The sequence below is a fragment of the Phascolarctos cinereus genome, unplaced genomic scaffold (genome assembly GCF_003287225.1).
Source record: "Phascolarctos cinereus isolate Bilbo 61053 unplaced genomic scaffold, phaCin_HiC Scaffold_5;HRSCAF=322, whole genome shotgun sequence".
NCBI lineage: Eukaryota > Metazoa > Chordata > Mammalia > Diprotodontia > Phascolarctidae > Phascolarctos > Phascolarctos cinereus.
The window spans coordinates 93,213,634-93,237,640 of record NW_027555958.1 but is presented as its reverse complement, the minus strand read 5'-3'; the positions used below and the strand labels follow the sequence as shown (position 1 = coordinate 93,237,640).

Here is a 24,007-nt window from a genome sequence, read left to right as displayed (position 1 = left end):
GTCCCAGGGAGTTCAAAGCTCCTCCTGGGTGTGCATGGCCTCTGGAGGTCCATTTTGGAGGGTATAGTTGTAGGATGGCAGCTCATAGTAGGAGATGGCTGGAGTGAAGAATCAGGGTTAGGGCTAGAGTCTTCCCTCTTTCTGGCATGACTGAAACCACAACACTACCCCAGCACCGCAACTGTTCCTTTGTCCTGGGTGAAAAAGCTATTTATAATTAGAGGTAGGGCTTCTTCTACTTCTGGCTATCACAGTGTTTCCTACAGTCGTGAAATTCTATTAGGGGAGAGGGGTAGGAAAAGTCAGATATCCTCTAAAAGCAGGGAAGGGATATGTTGGACAAAGAACCCACTTTCCCCAATTTAGCCTACTATTTCCCCCCCTTAACCCTTTTGCCCACTTACCCTGGCTTGCTTGTAAATGCATTCAGAGTGGTCCTATTCATGCTTTGTGAATTGATGGTTTAGATGTGGCAGCAATGGAGTAGGCTCATGGTCCAGGGCTTCCAGGAGCATTCTCAGCAGTTGAAGGTGGAAGGATGGGATCCCGCTCATTTGTCAGAAAAGGGACAACTCGTTTCCTAACTGCTGGGATTCTGCCCTCATTTCTAATCAAGGCTTCTAGCCACCTGAGTGCATGAAACTATCCATCCAACTCAAATATTTTTTTTTTGAGGCAGCATAGTATTTACTGTGGAAAGAGCACCAAATCTGAAGTTGGAGGACCTGTAATCAGATCCAGGCTCTGCCATTTGCCTCTTCCGGGCCGTTGGCCATCACTTCCTCACTTCACCCTTCAATTTTATTGTTGACAAAAAGAGTTGGTGATGATGTCTCTTTCAGTCCTAAATGTGCAAGGTACTCTGGTAGGACTAGGGTTAAAAAATGACAAAAAATAAAAATAGCTAAAATTGATGTATCACTTTAAAGCTTTATAAAGCACTTTACATGTATTATTTCACTTTATCCTCACAACCTCTGGGAGGTAAGTGCTATTATTATTCCCATTTTACAGATGAAGAAATTGAGACAATCAGCAGTTAAGTGACTTGTCCAGGGTCACACAGTGTATCAAAGCAGATTTGAACTCAAGTCTTTCTGACTCCTGGTCCAGTATTTTATCTACTGTGCCACCTTGCTGCTCTCAAAGACGTGGCTCTTACTTTTGAAAAGTTTAGACTCTAGGAGGACAGCTGAGTCATGCACTCTAATCAATAGAACATAGAGTGTGAAAAGTGGATCTGGGAGCTCACAGGAAGAGATTGCTCTTAGATAGAGGCCCCAGGGAACTGTTCACGAAGGAGGTGGTTGGTACGTGAGCTTTGTCTTGATGGAAGGGAAGGTAAATATTTTAATATAAGGGAATATACAATGTAATATAATATGGTATAATATAATATAATGTAACATAACATGACATGATAACACAACACAACATGACACAATACTGTACAATTTAAGGCAGCCAGGTGGCACAGTGGATAGAGTGCTGTCCTAGTTGTCTTTGTGAGTTCAAATCTGGCCTCAAACACTTACTAGATATGTGAACTTGGGCAAGTCACTCCACCCTGTCTGCCTCAGTTTCCTCATCTATCAAATGAGCTGGAGAAGGAAATGGCAACCCACTCCAGGGTCTTTGCCAAGGAAACCCTAAAGAGAGTCTCAAAGAGTTGGACACCACTGAAAATGACTAAGCCACAAAGATATGATATGACAATATACTATAACATAACATAACGTAATGTAATAAGAATTTCAATAGGTGAAATGGGGAGGCAGAACGCAGGTATGGGCGGGTCTGTGCTGGATCCAGAGCCCATGGCCTTTAGCGAGCTGATTGCTAAATTTTCACGGTGAGCTTTTAAATCTCAGAAATTTGCTACAACTATTTGTATTGTACTGTATTTTCAATTTTATTTTATTAAACATTTTCCAATGAGATTTTAACCTAGTTTGGTCCACACTTGGAAATTCTATGGCAGCTTATAACCTGTAGACTGTAAGTTTTACACTTCTGGTCCAGACTTAAGTAAGTCTTAATAATGCAGATTAAGGGGCAGCTAGGTGGCCCAGTGGATAGAGCCCCAGCCTTGGCATCAGGAGGACTTGAGTTCAAATCCAGCCTTAGACACTTGACTCTTACTAGCTGTGTAACCCTGAGCAAGTCATTTAACCCCAATTGCCTCAACCCCCCCCCCAAATGCAGATTAAACTTAAAAGTTTATGAAATCTTTTGTATACTTTTTTTCCCCCTGGAGAGCCTAGTTGTTAAATTATACCAACTCTCTTCTGTACTACTCTATAGACATTGCTTGAGCTCAGCAGGAGTGCAGTAGAAAGCTGAGGAAATGAAGTTATCACCAGACTAGAGACTGGTGAATTAGACTAATAATAATAATATAATAATAATAATAATAATAATAATAATAACAGCAACTCACATTTATATAGTGTTTTAAAGTTTGCTTTGTATCATTCTCTCTCTCCCTCCCTGCTCCACCTCTCTCTTACTCACAACACCCCCCACAGCCCCCCACAGCCCCCATATCCCCCCAGGAACAGGGAAACAGGGGAATGGAATGGAGAAAGATGTGGAGGTGGGAAAGAGCTGGATTCTTTGAAAACCCTGAAACATCACAATGCTAATTGTTGTTATCATTATTATTGTTATACCATGTTATCTCTTGGGAAGGATAGTTTTCAGGATAAGACCTTTCCCTCACCACAGTGTTAGACTCTGCCCTTGGGGTCCCTCCTCCATAGGCAAATTGTGGCTTTATCTTGCTGAATGAAATTAGCCCCTCTCATCACTTCCCATCCATTTCTACACCATTCTGACTCCTCCCTATTTTCCAGTTCTCCATTATGTGTTCTTCGCCAATTAGAATATAAAGTCTTTGAGGGAAGGAACAAAATTGCCTGCTTGTATTTGTACTTAGCACAGTGCCTGGCATACAGTAAAGGCTCAATAAATGTTATCTCTCCAATGCAAGTCGGAACTTGTCTGAACTTGCTCTAAAAATTACAGCCTTAGAAAATTTCCTGGATCACTGAAAGGTTAAGTGACCTGCCCAAGACCATACAGCCACTACCTGCCATTGTACAGTACATTGAATCCAGGTGGTCCTGATTTTGAGGCCACTACTGATAGGGTGAGATAAAATTGAAAAGGTAGTGGACCCACATTGTTGAGGACCTTGAATGTCATGCTAAGGAGTTTAGATGTCAGCTGGTTGATAATGGTGAGTCATTGATGGACAAATAGACAAATAAATGGATGTACAGATGGATAGCTATCGATAGAACATTTACGATGGCCAAGGTACTGCGTACTAAGTGCTAGGAATACAAAATACAAATAAAGAGAAATAGTCCCTGCCCTCAGAGAACTTACATTCTAGCAAGTAAAGACAACACATTAAAAAGGGAGCTGAAACGATGCAGGGAAGATGGTTTTGGTGGGAGAAGGGAGGCGAAGAGGGAGAGAGAATGAAGGAGGACTCCCTGCCTAGCTATTTGCCCCAAGTGATGAGATCCAGGGGGCTGAGGCCCTGAAAGGGCTGGTACCTTCACCCACCTGACTCCCATGGGAAGCTAGATTTCCAAAACTCTACTTAAAGAAGGGGATTGCCTGGGATTTGGGAGAACCGGGTTTCAGCCTTGTTCTGATACTAATTCTAGGTCTTTGCTTCATTCTTTGCAAAATGAAAGGGCTGGGTGAAGTCACCTCTAAGGTTCCTTTTGGCTCTAACAGTCTGTGTGTCTATGAGATTCAAGCTCCATTTGACTTCAAGGAAGCTCAGGCTTAATTGATAAGAGCTGAACGAACCTTCCTTTGTGCCTTGTGTGGGGTCTCAGTTGCTCTCTCTGTAAGATCAAGGAGTTGGACTAAAAGCAGCTAGATGGGATGCAGTGAATAGAACGTTAGACTACCAGGAATGTCATAATCAGGAATCTGGCTTCAGAAACTTGCTAGTTGTGTGGTCCTGGACAGGTCACTTAACAACTCTGTCTGCCTCAGTTGCCTCATTGTAAAATGGAGATAATAATAACCTACCTCACAGGGGTTTTGTAAGGATAAAATGAGATAATATCTGTAGAGCATTATAGAAATGCTAGCTACTGTTATTATGAAGTGATCCCTGAAGGGTCTTCCACGTCTAACATGATACTTTGAGGTTGGGGGGTGTGGTGGAGTTAGCTTCAAGAATCTGGTTGCTATAAACACTTACACACTATCCCCTAGTAATCAGGGAAGTGTGAAAACATAACTAATTATTTCTGATAGCCAGGTACTTAGGTCTATTTAAATAGGAAGCTACCTGATAGCCTTCTTCCACTGCTTAGGAGAATAGGGGTGGGCAGCTCCCTAATGATGACCTTGTCTCTAACTCTATGCATGAGAATCTCTCCTCCTTCCCTCTGCCGCCTCCTAGGACTGTGTTTTTCTTCTCTTATGGTGTTTGCCCCAGGTACAAAAATTCCAGCTTACTACTCTGTCAAAAATGCTAGCGGCCAATCCAATTCCACAAGCATCTTAGCATATCAGCGCTTAACGAAGTGCCCGGCACTTGAAAAATCAACAGTAAATTTTCTTGATTGATTTGAAAGGCATTTAAAGGATGTAGACAAGACAGAGAGTAGGTTGGGAGAGACCAAGGTGGACCACCGAGTGCAGGAAGGCTTCCTGGGAGGTGGACCTCAAGCTGGAGCCCTTGGGGATGGTCCAGGGCTGGAGAAAGCTCAGCTGGGAGGGGAAAGGCTGAATGCCCCTGGTGCCAGAGATCCTGGATTACCAGACACCTATCACAGTCTGAATCACCTGGGCAAACTCTTTAGCCTCAGCCTAGAATGATGGGTGTGGGACAGGTGGTCTTAGCGTCAGGCATCACCTCAGCCACCTCAATGTCTGCTCCAAAGCCTCTTCCTCCATACTTTTGAGGAGCAGCATCTCCTTGGGGACCCCTGTGCTTCTGCCTTGGAAAGCCAGCTGAGCCTTCCAGAAACCATAGCCAGGCTTATTTCACATGCAGGTAATTACTGAGTGGCAGGTGAGTTGTGCCCTCCCAGAATTTAGTCCAGTCTATACCTTTACAAGAATCCTGTCTACCTCAAATCCAGCAAGTGGTCATCAAGACTGCTTAAAAATCTCTGCTAAGCAACCCACAGCCACCTTCCACTTTGGGAGCACTCTCATTGTTGGATGGTTTCCCCTTCTGTCAAGCCCAAATCTATCCCTTGTCTCTGGTTCACTTTTTTTGGCCCAGCAGACAAATCTAAGCCCTCTTTTCCATGTTTGTTGTTCAGTCATGCCTGACTCTTCATGACCCCATTGGGGTTTTCTTAGGAAAGATACTGGAATGGTTTGTCATTTCCTTCCCCAGCTCATTTACAGATGAGAAATCTGAGGCAAACAGGGCTAAGTGACTTGCCCAGGGTCACACAACTAGTAAGTGTGAGGCCAGATTTGAATTCAAGAAGGTGAGTCTTCCTGACTCCAGGCCCAAAACTCTATGCACTGTGACACTTAGCTGCCCAAATGACAGCCCATTAAATGTTTTCAGACAACTACCACAATCTGAGCAAACTGCATGGAGAATACACACACACACACACACACACACACACACACACACACACACAGCCTGTGTCTCGTGCCATTTTGAGATTATATATATGTGTGCATATAACATATATACACATAGATATACATACATATACATACATACATACACATGTACATACATATCTATATCCTGTGCTATTTGGTTAAAAATTATTTACTTAAAGAGGAGGAAGAGAAAGCTTTTGTTCTTTGTCAGAATTTCAATCAGTTGAAATTTTTTTTGTTTTGTTTTGGAGGTAAGTAGAGATTTCCCCTGTTGTGCTCACTGGGAACTTTCTCTTTTGTAGATGGAGGGGAACTTTTGGTGTGTGACCTGAACAAAGGTGGGCAGCTGGGACTTGGTCACTTTGAGGATGTTGTCTTTTACCCTTTACACACCACTAGCTGCTGCCCCGTCCCACAAGTGGCTGGGATTTTAAGATTTCACTCACAGGTAACCCTTAATGGTCTCTTTGAAGAGCCAGATGATAATTGTAGCTTTAATTATATGCTCTTCCTTGGGTTAGGCACACAGTGGGGTTGGACAGCTAAAAGACCTTTGGAAGTATCTTCATGCCTAAGGATTTTGCGATGCTTAGTGGTGGCAGTTATGAATTATATAGCCTCAAGGTCTGGGTTACGAGGAGTTAGGTACCAATATTAGTATGGGAATATTTGGCCAGGCTGGATCAGTAATGCTGACTCGGTGTTGAAGGCTGACAAAGTCTGTGAGGGTGCTGGGAGAGGCCCAGAGTAATGGTGGCCCTGAAGGCTTCTGCTACTGTTTGATTTGGAGACGCTCAGAGCTCATTGACCAACCCTACCTTGCATTGGTAGCCAGGACTTAAAAGACCTTCCTGAGTATCTTATCAGCCTTTGTTACTACTTGTCTCTTAAAGTTTCTTGAGGTCTGGGGTTGTCTTATTCTTCTTTGCATCCCCAGTACCTTTACTCAAAGCAATATTGTAGATAGTAGGTATTCAATAACTATTGTTCAAGTGAATGGAAAATGCCTAAGAGCCCAGGAACTTTCTTATCTTGGTGATCTTCTCTATGGCTCTGGGCCCCTGCCAACATAAGGATTCTGACAGTGTTGATCTGATGGTCATAAATACCTCACCCTTTAGTTTTAGGACTCCAATGTTCTTCTCTTACAGGTGCTGTCACAGAGGTTCAAATGCTTTTGGTCAATTAGGCCTTCCTCCTGGGCCTGGAAGACAGGTGACCCCTCATGTCATAGAGGTCAGCAACTAGTATTTAGCATTGCCATGAGTGTTCATCATGGCAAGTTACTGTGTTTTCTCAAAGTTTGTGTATCAATGTGCATGAAGTAAATGAAGGCAATGACTATGCAGAATTCACAGAAATGCAATGGAAATGGAAGCCTCCCTCTTTGCTTTGAGGAGGGAGGTGAGGGAATGGCCTTGTATGAGCATACTTTAGGCTTTTGCCTCAGTTTGTGGTTAGCAGGGGCTTAGAGTGGATGAGTGCCCAGCCTGACCACTTACTCACTCAGTAAACTCCAATGACTCCTTATTCCCTCTGGGATCACATATAAACTCCATTTAGCTTTTTAAAGCCCTTCACAACCTAGCACCAACCTGGATTTCTAGCCTCATTATCATTATTTTCCCTAGGACAGAGGACACTAGGGGGCTCAGGAAAGTGGTGGCTAAGCAACATTTTGAAGGAAGAGGGAGAGTTTCAGTGAGGAAGGAATGCATTTCAGCCTGCTCTCTGTTCTTCACACAACACACCATGTTTAGTCTCAAAACTACTAGTGTCTTCTGTCCCACACTAGCTTAATTTGTCTTCATATTTATTTTGTATGCATTTAACATATGCTATCCCCTATTAGCATGTAAACTCTTTGAGAGCAGGGATTGGTTCATTCTTTGTATTTTATCCTTGGTGCCTGACACATGGCAACTATTTCATAAATGCTTGCTGATTGATTATTTTAATAAGTGTAGCCCAGTACTTTTCCCAGGCATCCCCTCCCTCCCCTCCCAGCCTTGCCTTGACAGTAAAATTAACAACACTTGGCATTCTGTCCTGGGCAAGGTTGATTATCTCCAAAGCTGAAGTAAAAACATCAACCATAAATGCTGAATTGTCAGATCTCAACGGTAAGATCTCCCTGGTTAGCTCTGCTCCAGCAGGGCACCTCGTGGGAGGGTAATGAACAGCTCTGAAGGAATGAGACTAAAGCATGTATCCAGAGAGCCAAATGGATCTCTAAGATCCCATGAAAGAGAATTTGTCTCTAAGGATAAATCTCTAGATTAAGACAGTAGGTCCAATAACAATCACATTATAGTCCCTTGCTGAACACAGGTCCTGTAGGATTTCCATGGCTTGACAACCTCTTTGGTAATGGACTTAGCAATATATTTAAATGTTTCCTGTTTTGCAATAAGGAACAACTCCCTACACACAGGACGAGGGCGGGGAGGCTGCTCAGTACCCTGTTGTATCTTAGTAGTTAGGGTCTGACCGTTTCCCTGACACCCTCAGAGTTTCCTTGCTGTGGGTGGAGGTGGGAATGGGGGTAGTTGTCTCATCCTACAAGCCCCCAAAAAGCTAAAACCGAAATACACAGTCGTGAAGAAGAAAGTCTGCACTCAATGGGCAGACACTCCTTTGTTCTCAATGGTGTGACCCACTTCTTAGCTGAAGCAATGAATGAACTGTCTGGGATAAACCAAGTTCTGACTTAGATGATCACTTGCTGAGTGAGGTCAGGCTCAGTGTAAATGAATCTTTTCAAAAGGATAAAATATTAATACTTCATACAACTTAAGCATCTGTCCACCCTTTGTTACTGTCAATAACTACATTTAAAAAAAATCTTTCAACTTCTCCGAGCTTCAATTTTCTCATCTGTGAAATGAGGATAATGATACTTCACAGGGCTTTCGATCAAATTAGATAACATAAAATATAAAGCACTTTGCAAACCTTATAGATGTCACTATTAATAACAATGATGATGATGATGATGATGATGATGAAAAATCAAACTTCTTCAATACTTGTTTCTAGGGTACCTAAAAATCGTTATTGCAAAGCTTAATCCCTATTACTAAGGAATAATACAGTAAAGTATTTAAACAATTTAAATTACTTAAATCTTCTAAAGAAAAAAAATCTAATCTAAAAAAGGAACAAACCCTGATCTAATCATGACCTACAGTATTTGCTTTTTGTTTTAGGGGCTGACTATTAAAGGATTACTTTCTTAATTAAAAAAAGGAAAAGGAAAAAATCCACCCTTTGTCTCAACCCAAATGAAAGGCAATCCAGAAATGATTTTACAAGGGGAACTGAGATATCCTAGATAAACACAATCAAGTGAAAATTATAATCTATTTTTGGAGAAGAAGTGTGTCCTCCTGTTAAAAAGCAAATGGTCTCAATTTACATGCAGCCTCAGGTTTTCCCCTCTGCCTTTTCCCCCTCCTCTCCTACTTCACGAAGCATCAATTGATGCACTGACCTTCTTGTTCCTCTCCTTTTTTACACCAACCTTGTTGTAATGAGTCCCACAAATCTTGCAGTTCTTTTACAGAGAAGGGATGGCTAATTACTCCAGAGAGTCAATACTGAGCTTAGGAGTTCCTCCTGTTCCCTAATGTATGTATGTAGTACATGTACGCATGCTTCATTGAAACTTTTTCTTTCTGGACCAGACCTATTTTACTGGCACACAAATAACAGTGAAGAAACTCCCTGAACTAATGTATATCTGCTGATGCTGGAGGGATCACAGGGAACGAGGAACCTAAGTCTAACTCTCTCATTTTACAGACAAGGAAACTGAGGCACAGAGAAGCAAAGTTACAGGATTGCAGATTTATAGCTAGAAGGGATCACAAAGATCAATGGGCCCATTCCCCATCATTTTGCAAATAGGTGGCATGCCCAGGGTCACACAGCCAGCATGTGACAGGGTTAGAGACTTGAACCCGTATCTTTTTTGACTGTAAGGCTAGCTCTCTATGCACAATACCATGCTACTCCTCAGCTATCTAACTTTGTAACAGTCAAGAAGCATTCATTGGAGAAAGGCTAACAGGTAAGTAAGATTAAACCTTTCTTCCCTCATTCAGCCAACACCAACTTGTTTTTGTCCAAATTGAAGAACCGGCAGCTGGTGGCTTACATCTCATCCTCATGATCCAAAATTTATGTCCAAAAGTTCTTTAAGACTGGTGCAATTTATGGACAAAAATGACATCAAACTAAAGCACCATTCGGAAAAGACAATTTTTTTTAAGTACCAGGGGCTGCATTTTTGCAAGAACCTAAAGGTTGGGGGTGCCCGAAACCCTAGTTGGTATCCATGGCCTCTCAACATGTTTACTTTCCTGAGTCTAAATGGGAAAAATCACCATCTCCTGTTGCATGGGAAGAACAAACTTTCATAATCTTTTTTTTTATATATTTAACTTAAGCTGAAGGGTCATTGTTGATAAGTGAAAAGAATGCTGTCATATAAAGAAATCTCAAGTCACTGGTCTCTTCTCACAGGCAATAAGCTTACACTGCACTGATAACAGGCCCACTGGGAAGCGGTTCAATACCAGTTAAGTGCCCAGTAAACATTTTGTGATGCCACTAGCAGTATGTCCAAATATGTAAAATGACAGAAGCCCAAGGTTAACTTTATTATGAACATTAAAAGGGAAGAAAATTTTCTGAATATTTAATCTACAAGGCCACGGAAGGTTCTCAGTAGAGGCAATTTTTCTTACTCTTTATCCCCAAACACAATTGAGCACTGATGAGCCACTTTTTTTACTTTCAGATTCACGCAATGCTAAGAACATACACTGTCCAGAAATGCACTACAGCTAGGTTCCTGCCACATCTTTTGAATTTGTACTACAGACTTCCATTAGGATAGACCCAATTACATGTTTTAAACAAATTAGTAATCAACCTTTTATATAGTCCTCACTATGTGGCAAGCACTTTATAATTATCTCATTTGATCTTCACAACCTTGGGAAGCAAGTGCTATTATTATCCTCACTTTACAGATAAGGAAACTGAGGCAAACAGAGGGTGACTTGTCCACAATCACAGTAATTGTCTGATGCTGCACTTGAACTCAGGTCTTCCTGACTCCACCCCAAGCACTCTATCCACTTGTACCACGTAGCTGTTCTCTAATTATAATCACAATTTCAAATAGTGCAAATTCAAATATATATGATTACATCAGGAGGATTCATTATTTCCACTAATTGAGACCCAGCTATAATTAAGAGCTAGACTAGGGTGGGGAACCTGAGGCCTCAAGGCCACATTTGGCCTTCTTGATTCTTAGTTGTGGCCTTTCAACCAATTCCCAGTTTTACGGAACAAATCCTTTTATAAGGGAATTTGTTATGTGAAGTTTGGATTCAGTCAAAGGGCTGAACTTAAGGACCTAGAGGGTCCCATGTGTCCTCAAGGCTGCAGGTTCCCCACCCCCGAGCTAGACAAATGTGAAATGGGCTACCTCAGGAAGCAGTGGGTTCCCCATCACTGGAGGTCTTCAGGCAAGGGTCAGATAATCTTTTGCTGCATGTGTTGCAGAAGGAAAGTCTTTTGTGGGCATGGATGTGATGAGATACTGAGGTCCCTTCCACCTCTGAAATTCTGTAATGTGCGTCCATCCCAACCCAGCTCAATCCAATGCCTAACACATCACTTGTATTTTATGAAAACTACACTCAAGTCAAGAAAAGGGACTCCCCCACCCCCCAACATGCAATCAAACATCAAATGCTATGCATCACCTTGCAGATCTTTTATTTTGCGTGTAAGTCGTGCAGAAGACATCTGCATATTATGTCTTAACTTAAAAAAGACAAAGCTCGAGGAGGAAGTCGGTGAGGAAGCAGGGCGGACAGTGTACCACCGCTGACACGCCGATGGCTTTCCAGAGATGGGACAGAGGGAAGGGAAGTCGCTCATAGCAACATTTCCTTGTCAGAATACAAAGGTGACACACAGGATTAAACAGTCCCTTCATGGTTGGAGTCTGAATTGTTATTAATCAACATTGTCTTTTAAAAAATTAGAAGCTCTGTTAGAAAAAAAGTGAAGTGTTTATATATATGTATATATACTTGAATCACATGCAAGAAGAGCACAAATAAAAAAAAATCATTTTACAAATGTGATTACATTGAGTAATCAATCTCCTGACTGCCATCACAGTACATCAGATTAAGTACCTTGTCTAAGTGGGTTTTTTTTCATATTTAATTCCTTTATTATTCTGTAAAAGGTAACAAAATATACAGAACAAAACTTTCCCTTTTTTAAACTAATGTTACAACCCATATTTATTACCACTTATATTTATATATAAATACTACACTCTATAGCTGATCATTAATTAAGCCAGAGTATAACACATTAGGTGTATAGAAATTCAAAGTAAACCTAACTGTCATGCAAAATAAGGTATCAGGGTGTTCCTATATTGTCCCTTCTGAGTGATCACTGCAGGAATGTTTTTTAACTCAACTGAGTTACCTGAAGGGGGAAAAACAGACCATCTTAGGGAATGGGGGAGGAAGAGGTTCTTTTTTTTTTAAAGACCAATCTTTCAAAATTAGCACTTTAGAAACATGGATGGATCTTGCATAGAATGAAAAGTGAATCAGGCACTTCTTAGACTAATTTCTTTGAAGAAGAAGAAGAAGAAGAAGAAGAAGAAGAAGAAGAAGAAGAAGAAGGAGGAGGAGGAGGAGGAGGAGGAGGAGGAGGAGGAGGAGGAGGAGGAGGAGGAGGAGGAGAGAAGAGAGGAGAGAGAAGAGAGAGAGAGAGAGAGAGAGAGAGAGAGAGAGACAGAGACAGAGAGAGAGAGAGAGAGAGGAGAGGGAGAGAGAGAATCAAGGTATGGCACCATGTCTAGTCTTTCATTACACTCAATCTTGATGCCAGCATGAAGTGCTACGTATCAATTTATCAGGCTTTATAGGTGCTTATTCTGACTCAAATCAATCCTGCCGCAGGCCTGTTTGGCACTAAGAAACAAACGAGAAATTCTCTAGGCACCCCTCCCTCCCTGCCACCTCCCAGCCCCCAGGAGACCCCCGCTGAATAATGGTTCTCTCTCCATTGGAGAACCTGCAATATGGTAGGGAGTTTCTAGATTTATAAAATACTAAAAATATTCATCTGTAGTTTGTCCTACAGTGACCCCCTCAGGAAAGTCCATGTGTTCCAATCTGCCTTTTCCCATGGTCCTGCCCGCTCGGCTGCACAGCGCCCTTTACATGGCTTCAAACTCATCGATTCTCTGCTTCGTGTTGCCCTGTCGGATCTGCCTTAGAGTCTTGTACTTGTCCCGTCCCTGTCTCATGTTCTCATTGTGGATAATGTCATTGTGGGTTCTCTTGTTCTCATCCCTGGCCTGGGACAGCTCGTTGGTCAATGTCTGAAATGTAAAGGAACAGGGTTAGGCAAATGGCACATAGGGAATTTAATGACCACCACGTGGTGCTTTGAGGTCAGCAAAACATCTCATCTGATTCATGCAAATGAGCTACAGTTTACGTAGCTCGCAGCTACATAGAACTGAGTTGTGTCCAACTCTTTGTGACCCCATCTGGGGTTCTCTTGACAAAGATACTGGAGTGCTTTGCCTTTTCCTTCTCCCGCTCATTTTACAGATGAGGAAACTGAGGCAAACAAGCTTAAATGACTTGCCCAGAGGCACACAGCTAGTAAGTGTCTGAGGCCAGATTTGAAGTCATGAAGAGGAAGTCTTCCTGACTCTGAGCCTGGCACTCTATGCACTATGGCACCACCTACCTGCCCTCTACAGGGATTATTATCCTCATCTTAATGATGAGGAAACTGATGTTAAGGGGCTTGCCCGGGGCCATGTAGCTGGATCTGAGGCAGCATCTGAACCAGTATCTAAACCAACGTCTTCCTGACCCCCAGGTATGGTGCCAATGATGCGTCTCTAAAAGGCCCAAACATCGTGGCTGACTTTTGAGCCACCTAGATAAGCTTTTAGAAAGCTCAGGCTCTCTCAGAGATGGAGAAAAAACAAGGAAAGCAGAGAAGTCACTGCTAAAATAGGAGTAGGTCACTGCTGCTCTGCTTATTATCTCCACTGGCTCAAAAGAAATCACATGTGTTAGAGATTCAGAGAACAGAAGGACCTTCACCACATCACAGAGCGTGGAACTATTGCACATGGCGTCAGATGCGGGCCATATTGGTTTTGGGGAATTGTTTCCCCCTCCTTTTCTTTTTTCCCCCCTCTATTATTTAAAAATAGTTTTACTTTTTTTTTTTTAAGTTTCCCCTCCCTGCTTCTTTTTTTAAAAGAAATCAAAATTTTTATTTTCACTCTACCTTCTTTTAAATCTGTTACAAGGAATCATTAACTGAATGGTGGAGGGGGAAAATATATTTGGAAATACACTATTTTCTCTCAGTCAGAGAACCTGGAATATGGTTCGGCGTTTTTGCCAATTTAAAATATTACTCATCTAGACTCCATTTTTTCCCCTAGGCCCCCATAATTTCCATGGTGGGCAGCCATCCCTATCCTATGAATGCAACTGAGATATTTTTTAAGAAAAAAAAAAGGTATATGTGGGGACACCAACAAAACAAATTCTTTCCATTTTCAAACAGTAACACACGGAAGATGAGCACACAGCTGCCCTCCTCCTAGTGCTCCCAGCCTCCACCCACACCTCTGCTCTGACCTGAAGCTGTCTCTGCACACGCTCGTTCTTCTCGGCCTCAGTGATGCGCTTCTCTTCATTTCGGTCATCCATGATGCCTTCGCTGGAGAACTCGGCGCTGTAGCCGCTGTACTCGGTCCCTTCGTCCTGCAAGTTCTCGCGCACGTGGTAACTCATGGGTTCGTACACGGGTGGTGGGGGTGGGGGAGGGGCGGTCATCACCTGGTGAAGTTCTTCCTTGGTCTTGACAAGATCATCTTGGGCTTCCCTGGCCTTTAAAAAGAAATTAACAAAGATGGGAAGACTTTTCCCCCCTCCCTTGAACAGGGTCCTTGTGGTTTGGGCCTGTTTTCCCTAGAGAGCTCTTCCTTTAAGAACCCAGAGAGCCTTGCTAAGAGAATGAGATTTCAACACACAAACCACACACAGTCTTTTGTTTTTCCTCTAAGAAAGAGCCAGGAGTTATCTCAGGCTTACCAAAAATGGGTTTTCTCCTTTTGCTTCTAGCATCAGAGCAGTGATGGCTTTCTTGGCATTTAGAGTAATGTTACAACTGCTAATTTAAAATATTACTTATCAAAGACACCATTTTTTTCCTTAGGCCTAGGACCCTTAATTATTTGCATGGTGACCAGCCATCTCCATCCTATGGATGTAGTTAATTGAGATGAAGGATTTTGCTAAGATGACGGAAATAAAGCTACTCTGGACCAGCATATATACTGCTTCTGATGCTGACCACTGTGTTTTTAGGGTCAAAAGTTGAGAAGATACAGGGAAAGCATAACCTCACCATCCTATGCTGTCATGACTTCCTCTCCTTTCCCTTGGACCCTACAAAGTCCTTATCTGTACTGTTCTGATGGACTTACTAACCATAATTGTTCACATAGATGTCAAAATCCTCTACTAGACCAGAAACTCCATGAGGCCCAAGAACTGTATGTTACTTAACACCCCACTCCTATCCACTGCGCCTATCATAATGCTCTGAACAAAGGACATATTTAATAAATATTTACTACATTACAATAAACTGAGAAACCAGCTAGGGGAATAAAGGATGAAAGGCTGTGGAACAAAATGAAGGGTGGTGTTCGAAGAGAGGGTACTAGATGGTATAGATGTGAGGGGAAGAGAGTTCTCAAAATATCTGCTTTGGTGGGGGAAGGCTTAGATTTGGAATATCAGATGCCTGCCTTCCATGAGAGCACTTCCATAAATGAAGTACTTGAAACAGAGAAAAAGATAGGGGGAGAGAGAGAGAGAGAGAGAGAGAGAGAGAAAGAGAGACGAAGACAGAGAGAGAGAGAGAGAGAGAGAGAGAGAGAGAGAGAGAGAGAGAGAAAGAGAGACGAAGACAGAGAGACACAGAGAGAGAGAGAGAGAGAGAGAGAGAGAGAGAGAGAGAGAGAGAGAGAGAGAGAGGGAAAGAGAAAGAGGGAGAGAGGGACAGGGAGAGATAGACAGAGATAGATAGATAGATAGATAGATTGATAGATAGATAGATAGATGGAGAGAGAGAAAATATGAATTTAGGAATCACTCCAATTTCCTTGATCATTAATTTCCTAACAATTAGAGCTGTCCAAAAGAAGAACAGGCTGCCTTGGGAGGCTAGGGGTGGGGTGGGGGTGCTCCTCATCTCTGGAGGTCTTCATTCAGAAGCTGGATACCATTCGTTAGGATTACTATTGGGGGGGGAGGGAACACACACCAGCTCCAGGATGGAATTAAATGTGCCTCAGAGGTCTCTCTGGAATGCTATGATTCCACTATATGAGAAAGAAGGCAGACTATGTCAGGTGCCCCTGAGAAGAGAAAAGCTGGATTCAAAGTTAAATTCCTTGTCAAAATCAGTTTTGATCATAGTTGAATAGTGCAAAGCATGTAAGACCTTAAAAAGGGACTTGGCAGAACCCAAAGGTAAGTAGGTGGAAACCAAATAATAAGTTCCTTATTCTTTTGCTAATCTAGTCAATTTAGTCACTCACATTCCAGAAAGGATTTATGCTTAGGTAATACAGTAATATCTGAGGTTGTGAAATGTCCCAGACCATTTGAATGGGAACATGCCCGTTCTGCTCAGACCCCGTTCTCCATCCAAACACCAGACACATGACATAGAAGAGGCTTTAAACACCCCCATGAACTGCCTCACCTTGCTAGTGAGAGCTGTGGGCAGCCAGAACAATGAGGAAGAAAGGAACCCCCTCCCCCCTTACCCTGATCTGCCATTCTTCAACCTCATCCTCTTTACGCCTCCTGGCCTCTTCCAGTAGAGCAATCTTGGCTGTGTACTCGGCAAGTTCAGCAGCCTGGTGAGAAAGGACTAAAATTATACTTGGAATTATAAAATTATACTATGGAAAGCACAGAGTCCTCTGGAAATTCTGAACCAGGATTGCATATTTTGGTGAATGGTGTCTATTGTAACCAAAATCTTCCACCCACCCTCCCTCCCTCCTCCCTTTGGCTAACAGAGGTGATTCAGATACCCTAGGGGCATCTCTTCAAGATGGTGTTTCCCGGTCCAACACTTTTCCACTTTCCTCTGATTGCCCTATACCAGGGATGCTCTCAGGCTCCCCACCCTATTCTACAAAGATGAGACACTTTCCCTGATGTATTCTCCGCCCCCCCCCACTTACTCTTTATTTCAAAGTGGATCACGTTACAAACACTACATAAAAATGCTTATGAGGCAGGTGTCACTTTTTTTCATCCTAAGTGGCAGCCCCTTTATAATTCAGCATCTTGAAACTCAGGTAATTCCTACCAGCTGCTCCTGGCTCTTTATCTGGTCCACAGCTTGCCTCTCCAGCTCCTCCTTGGCTCGGAGAGCGGCCATACGGTCGGCCTCAAGGCGCTCAGCCTCCTCCTGGGCTCTTTTTTCTCTCCTCTTCCAGCTGAATGGCTTTCTGGATCTGATCAGAGAGCTCTACAAAATTAAATAAATAAATAAATGAACAAAATCAAACAAGCAACCCGCCCCACAATCCTAAGTAGCCAAAGTTGGCAGAGTGGTGACCCTTCAGCCTCCCTTTCCTGGGCCATCAGCTATCATTAACTGATTTCTCCAAGAAAAACATTTTACACCAATTGAAAGGCTTTAAAAACAAAACTAAACAAAAGAAAGCCAAAAAAAAATCACCCAAGAAAATTGCATGAGACCATAGACAAAGGGCTACATTTGGAGTCAGAAGACCTAGGTTTGAATCCCAACTCTGACACTTAGTAGCCGTGGGGATAGGGTGTTTCATATCTGGGCCTCAGTTTCCTCATCTGTAAAATGAGAGCACCAGACCTGATAGCCTCTAAGGTCTTTCCCACACTTCAATCTATTGGTCAGGTATACTTCCTAGCCCACATACAAAAGTATGAGGTCAGTGTCTGTAACTAGTTTGGTAGCCATTTAAGGTAATAGAGTGTGTGTGTGTGTATTTTAAAATAGCTAGGGGTGTATGGTGTGTATTTTGAAACAGCTAGGAGTGTATATATACATGTATGTGTACACACATACACACAAATGCTGAATACATAACTATATGTGTATTTGTGTGTGTGTGTGTGTGTGTGTATATATATATGTATATGTATCCAATAGCTTTTTAAAAATACATATATATGTCTCCTGTACATATAACTATATATGTGTGTGATTATGCATATGTACCTTGCCATACAAAAGCGTGAACCAAATTTTTGACAAAACACCCAAATGCACAATAAATCCTATAGTAAAATTCTTTGCATAGCAAAGAATCTTTCTATAATGTAAACAATTACATCAAAACTTATCTGGGATTTATAAAAGATTTTTATTTAATGTGGTTTTTTTTAAAGAGGGGAGAACACCTATTCTTAGAAAATAACACCCCATCTTCAGACATGACTAATGAGGTTTAATGAGGAATTCTCTGCCTGTGTATTCAGTGTGTGGTGTTGTATTCAGCAGAGTTCAGCAGCCTGGTGAGAAAGGACTAAAATCATAGCTGGAATCTTTTCTGTGTGGCAGTGTTAAGTATAATTATCCCATTTCACAATAGGAAAAAACCAAGGTTCAAAAGTTAAGCGACTTTTCCTATACTGACAGCTGGCTCCGGCTCAGGTCTTTTGAACCTAAGACCCAAGTTCATAGCACGATGCCTCTTTTGAGTCGACAACAGGTCCACTAAGGGCTAGGTGCTGAGCCAAGCTCTGGGGACACAAAGCAAGGCAGAAACAGTTCTTGCCCTAATGAAGCTAATAACGTAACCAAAAACAAGATATATACAGGATGTCGTCTCTCTCCCCCTCCCTCTTTCTCTGTCTTTCTTCTCTCCCCCTCTGTTTTTCTTTCTTTCCCTCTTCCTGTTTCCATCTTTCTGTCTTTATCTCTCTTTCCCCTCTCCTCTTTTCTGTCTCTGTTCCTCCTCCACCTGTCTCTCCCTGTCTTTATCTTTCTCCCGCCTCATTTCTGTCTATCTTTCTCTCTATTTCTGTCTCTGTCTTTATCTTTCTCCCCCCTTTTCTCTCTCCATTTCTGTCTCTCTGTCTTTTTTGTTCTCTGTCTCTCTTTCCTCCTCCTGTCTCTCTCTCCACTGCTCTGCCCCTCACAACCGAGGACAGCTCAACTGTACATATACCATCCTTACCCTTTTCTGCTTTCTTGGTCTTCTGTTCATAGTCCTGAAGCCTCAGCATCAGCTCCTCCTTCTCTCGCAACATCTGCTCCTTCTCTCTTTCGACAGTCTCTCTTCTCTTCTTTTCGGTTTCCAACTGCTGCCTGTTGGCAAGAGGAAGAAGTGGAAGAGGGAAAGAGAAAGCTTCAAACTTCAGAAGGAAAACCATAAAACCATGGACACTTGAAAAACTGTGGAAACCATACGCTTTTTGATTCTTCTCAAGCCTATGGGAGAATTCTCTTTTTTAGCCCTTCATGTTTTTCCCCCTCAAGCGTGGAAGAACATACTCATTTCAATTTTTTAATTATTTTTATTTTTTGCTAGGCAATTGGGGTTAAGTGACTTGCCCAGGGTCACACAGCTAGTAAGTGTCATGTGTTGTGTGTCTGAGACCACATTTGAACTCAGGTCTTCCTGACTCCAAGGCTGGAGCTCTATCCACTGTGCCACCTAGCTGCCCCTAACATACTCATTTCAAAACCAAGCTCACCAATAAAGCCCGCCCTCACCATGGACTGTAATTAAAATGATCCTTAGATCTTTCTGCATCTTCTCATCTTCTATCTTTGGACATCCAGCTTCCAGGGAAGGCAGTTGGGGGACTCTGGCTCTCAAGTCTTACACCTTTAGATTAGAACATTAAATTATAGTAGATGCCACAGGACACATGGTAGACATGTGGTTCTTTTGGACCGTGGTGACTGCCAATGGGTTTCCAGTCCCAGAGACATGAACATCCCAACATTAGAGCAATGAGAGAAAATCAGAGCTGGAAAAGACCGACCAGCTCATTTTACCCACAAGGAAACCAAAGTCTAAGGTACTGCCCAGACCACACAGCTACTTAGTGGCAGTGACTCCTCGTGTTCAGTAAGCAGGCCTGCCTGTGCTCTGCATGTTTGGCAAGAAGCATTTATTAAATGCTTACTTACTATGGACTGGGGCACAATGCTAAGCACAGGGGATGCAAATACAAGCAGAAAGAATAGCCCCTGCCCTCAAGGAGCTTACATTATAATGGAGGAAGACAGAACACAAAAGGGAGCCAAAAGGTGATGTGGGGGGAGGTCAGGGAGCGTTAGGATGAAGCTGGTTTGGTGCCCAGTATGTCATGTCGATGAACAGCCTTCTCTAGGAAGGCAGTGTGCTACTGTAGAAAGAGTAGGAGACTTGTAGCTGGAGGACTCTTCTCCCCTTGCCGCCTGTGTGACCTTGAGCAAGTCACAGACTCTCTGGGCCTCAGTCTCCTTATCTGTCAAAGGAGGGGGCTGGATTTGAGACACCCTCCGAGTTTTAAATCCATGATCCCACAACTCATGTTAGGATGTCTCTAGTTCCATTCGCCAGGACTACTCATAGATCTTACTCTATCTCTGTGCACAAAGTGTGCTGCACTGCTCTCCTCGGTCCTGACCTCCCTTCTCCTCTTGGCTCACCTCTCCAGTTGTTTCTGGTGCTTCTCCTCCCGGGCTTGGGCCTTCATCTGCTGTACCTCAATGGTATCTGGCTTCCTACGGCGCATGTACAGCTCATGGTTCCCCATGCAAAGCTGAAGGATCCGTTTATTAATTCGGAGGCGAGGGGCATAAAATACAAAGTCCTGCAAGACAAAACAGAATGTCTTTTGTGATCCTCAATCACTTTGCCAACTTCCAAATCACAGGTGTCTCTTAAAACCTAAGGCTGAAAGGGGTGTGGGTACAAGAGGATGACTTCTGCTTGTCCAAGGGAGGAAAATGGCACCAACTCAAAAGCAACAGATGGAGAAAGAAATGGAATTTCCTACTGGGCCTCTTCCATGAGCTCACAGAGGGAAATGTCCTCCATTAGACTGAAGGCTTCCTGAGGACAAGGGACTCTTATAACATGTTCTACCTGCAACAGATGCTCACTCAACAAATAAGTGTTTATATGAAACTTTTTTTTTCTTTTGCAGGAAAGGGACACTTTAATCAGAATTTCAAGAGCCAGAAAGAAATTCTTGTACTCTAGTTAAGGCTGAGACTTCTGAAAGCACTCATTTTCCAACCTTCAATTCTATCTTAGGGCTCAATTCGGCTGAAAGGAAGAAGTAGAGAACAGCGACTAATATTTTAGTAACAGAAACAACCATATTAAGGTAAAAATGCTTCAGTCCAGCTCCTTTCCTACTTCTCCTTACAACTAGAGGGGCCCCCCACCCAAACACCATCTGAGGCAACACAAGATACTTATGAGATAGAAAAGACAGACGCTATACAAATAACCATTAGACTGAGACATTACTGGCAACATCAGAAACATAGAGAAGCCACCAGTTGTATGGGAATCTAGATACGTGTGTGTGTGTGTGTGTGTGTGTGTGTGTTGTGTGTGTGTGTGTGTATGAAAAGTTCTAAGTGCTGGTAACAAGGGGTTGGTTCTAGATGTTACTACAACATCAATCCCAGAATCCTACTCTGATCTTTCTGGGGGAAATCTCCCTTTGGGGTTTCAAATACTTGGATTAAATCATCAGGTTTCCTGAGTTGGTGTCTGAGAAGTTGGGAGGAAAACAGGTATTTTTATTACCCACCTACCTTTTATTACACAATAAGATTGTATTATGGCTTCATAATCATGTACCACAAATGGGTCCTAACTGTGACTACTGAGAATATGCAAAGAACTACCTAGTCTTAAAAAAGAAAAAACAGTCAACGAACCAGAACTAGGGACTGAAATGAGATTTTTTTATTAACTAGAAGTCTTCTAAGACCCCAGGTTGCACCTCTACAGCAGCCAGTCCCCTGGAGCAATCAGGGGATCAATTTAGCTGTGCAATATTGTTCAGGGTCCCAAGGGAGAGGGGGCAGGCAAAAAAAAAGCAAAAGGGCAGAAACTTAGCGCACTGCCTTTCAGATAACCGGTTGATGCCCTGAAGCAAAAGAGCTGAGCAATCACATTTTTTGAGCCTTCTTACTTGTAGTCACCTTTTTTAGATTTCTAAAAGCATGGCCGTCATGGAAACCTCTGGAGGCAAAAACTATCCAACCTGCTTTTCTTACACTCTGTCCAGAGACTTGGGACATGCTTTCCTAAATTCACTTAAAGAAATTCCAGATAGGAAAATCCATGGAAAGTGAATCTAGCAGCCTAAAGACAATCACCTAAGAAGGAAAAAGGAGACTGGAAGAGAAACATTCTCAAAAATAGCTTGGCCCTAAGCCACTAAGAAATGTCTGGGTTATTCTCCCAGGTTACCCTCATGCCAATGAGTGTAGCCATAGGCTCTTTTCTGTTTTTGTTACAAGTATCTTGGTCTCAGAGATCCAAAAAATGTGGCAGCAATCTGGATGTACCCTTGTAAAGGTAACCACAGGTTTCAAAGTTCACTGCTGTGTCAGAGCCAAGCTGGGAACAGGGTGCCTCTAGAATTTAATTAAAAGTTTTTCCATTTTGGAACAAAGGGTCAAAAGTTGTTAACTGGTTAGCACTTTTCAGGCACTACTACTCAAACTCTGAAGCCAGAGGGATAATGACCTTTTCTGATTTTTTTTTTTAAACAGAAAAATTCCATCTCTCCTGGGGGCATCTTAGATCTGCCATAGTCAGAAGCCTCTTTAACAAACTGTCTAGAAAGAGGATGGATCATTTACACAGAGGAAGGAAACCCCCAATCTTGTCAAAAGGACTTAGCCACTCCAGGTAGTACTCCTCACCTGGTCACTCCAGGTGGTTCAACATATTAGTAAGCTGAGGAGCTGTGCTAAGCAGCTGACTTTTAATAAGGAAATGCTTGGTCATTAGCCAAAGCATGACTGGGGTGGGGGTGGGAGGGAAATCTGTTGCAACTTTCTATGGCTACAGGACAACAGCTCATTTGTAAGCAGACACGGAAACTTACTGGACCCTGCACAAGCCAGTCAAGATAAGGAATCTTAATGTGGCATGCACAATCTTCGTCTCTGAGATTCTGTTTTTATATCTTTGACATGAAAGGCTAAACTGGAAAGCCTTAGTTCCCACTGCCCACCATTAAAAAGCTTTTAAAGGAGACGGTCTATCTCCATACTGCCTCATCTTGACGTAAAAAGGCAGCAGAGGGGGGAAAAATCACCCAGGCAACAGTAATAGGTAGTACAAATGACTTGGCCTGAAAGTTCATTATTATAAAATATACTCCAAATCCGAAATAGTCTTATGGCAAGAGGAGAAAGAAAAGAAAGGAAGGAAGAAAGAAAAGGAAAGATGGAAGAAAAGGAAGGAAGAAAAAAGAAAGGAAGGAAATTAGAAAGAAAAGGAAAGAAGGAAGGAGGAAAGGAAACCCTAAGGAATACAGTTCACATAGAGAACCAGAAGCAGAACTGAAGAGCCTGGGTTCAAATTCCCAGTTTTGCACTTTACACAGTAACAATAATAATGTAAAGATAATCAATTGTGAAACACTTAGTAAGTCTAATCAATGAGACTATGACATAATTCTAAACAACTTATGATGACAAAAAATGCTATCTACCTCCAGGTAGAGAACTGATAGATTAAGAGTGGTGACAGAAGCATATTTTTTTTCCTCTTTCTTTTTCTTGTTTTTTTTTCTCCCCCTAGAAAATGGGTAATGTGGAAATATGTTTTGCATGACTTCATATGTATAATAAGTATTGCATTTCTTGCCTTCAATAGATGGGGATTGAGAGTGGAGGGAGAATTTGGAACTGAAAATAAAAATACAATTGAATAAAAAAATGCCCAGTTCTGCCACCCGTTAGATGAAGAACCATCAAGTCAATCTTTATTTGTAAACTGAGACGGTTGGTCTATACAAGCTCTAAAGTTGCTTCCGGCTCTAAACCTATGAATCTACGGAGCTGTATGAGAATATACAAAAAGCCCTTCTAAAAAGAATCACAGGATTTGATGCTGGCAAGAACTTTGGCTGCTTAGCCTCCTCTCCCCTTAATGTGCAGATAAATAAAATGAGACCCAGAAAGGCTTGAATAACTTGCCCATGGTCACACAGCAAGCACTGTAAACTCATACTGTCAAACTCTCCTTTGCTGACTACAG

General features: G+C 42.4%; 1 protein-coding gene across 1 annotated transcript in view; it reads right to left on the bottom strand.

Moving 5' to 3' along the window:
• Positions 1-12,458: 12,458 nt before the first annotated feature.
• The window catches only part of EZR (ezrin), a 75,011-nt gene continuing 63,462 nt past the window's right edge, over positions 12,459-24,007 (bottom strand). The window contains 7 exon segments of the mRNA XM_078155057.1: positions 12,459-13,045; positions 14,337-14,588; positions 16,541-16,633; positions 17,095-17,208; positions 17,210-17,256; positions 18,953-19,083; positions 20,419-20,582. Coding sequence (XP_078011183.1) covers positions 12,881-13,045; positions 14,337-14,588; positions 16,541-16,633; positions 17,095-17,208; positions 17,210-17,256; positions 18,953-19,083; positions 20,419-20,582 — 966 coding nt within the window. The 3' untranslated portion in view covers positions 12,459-12,880.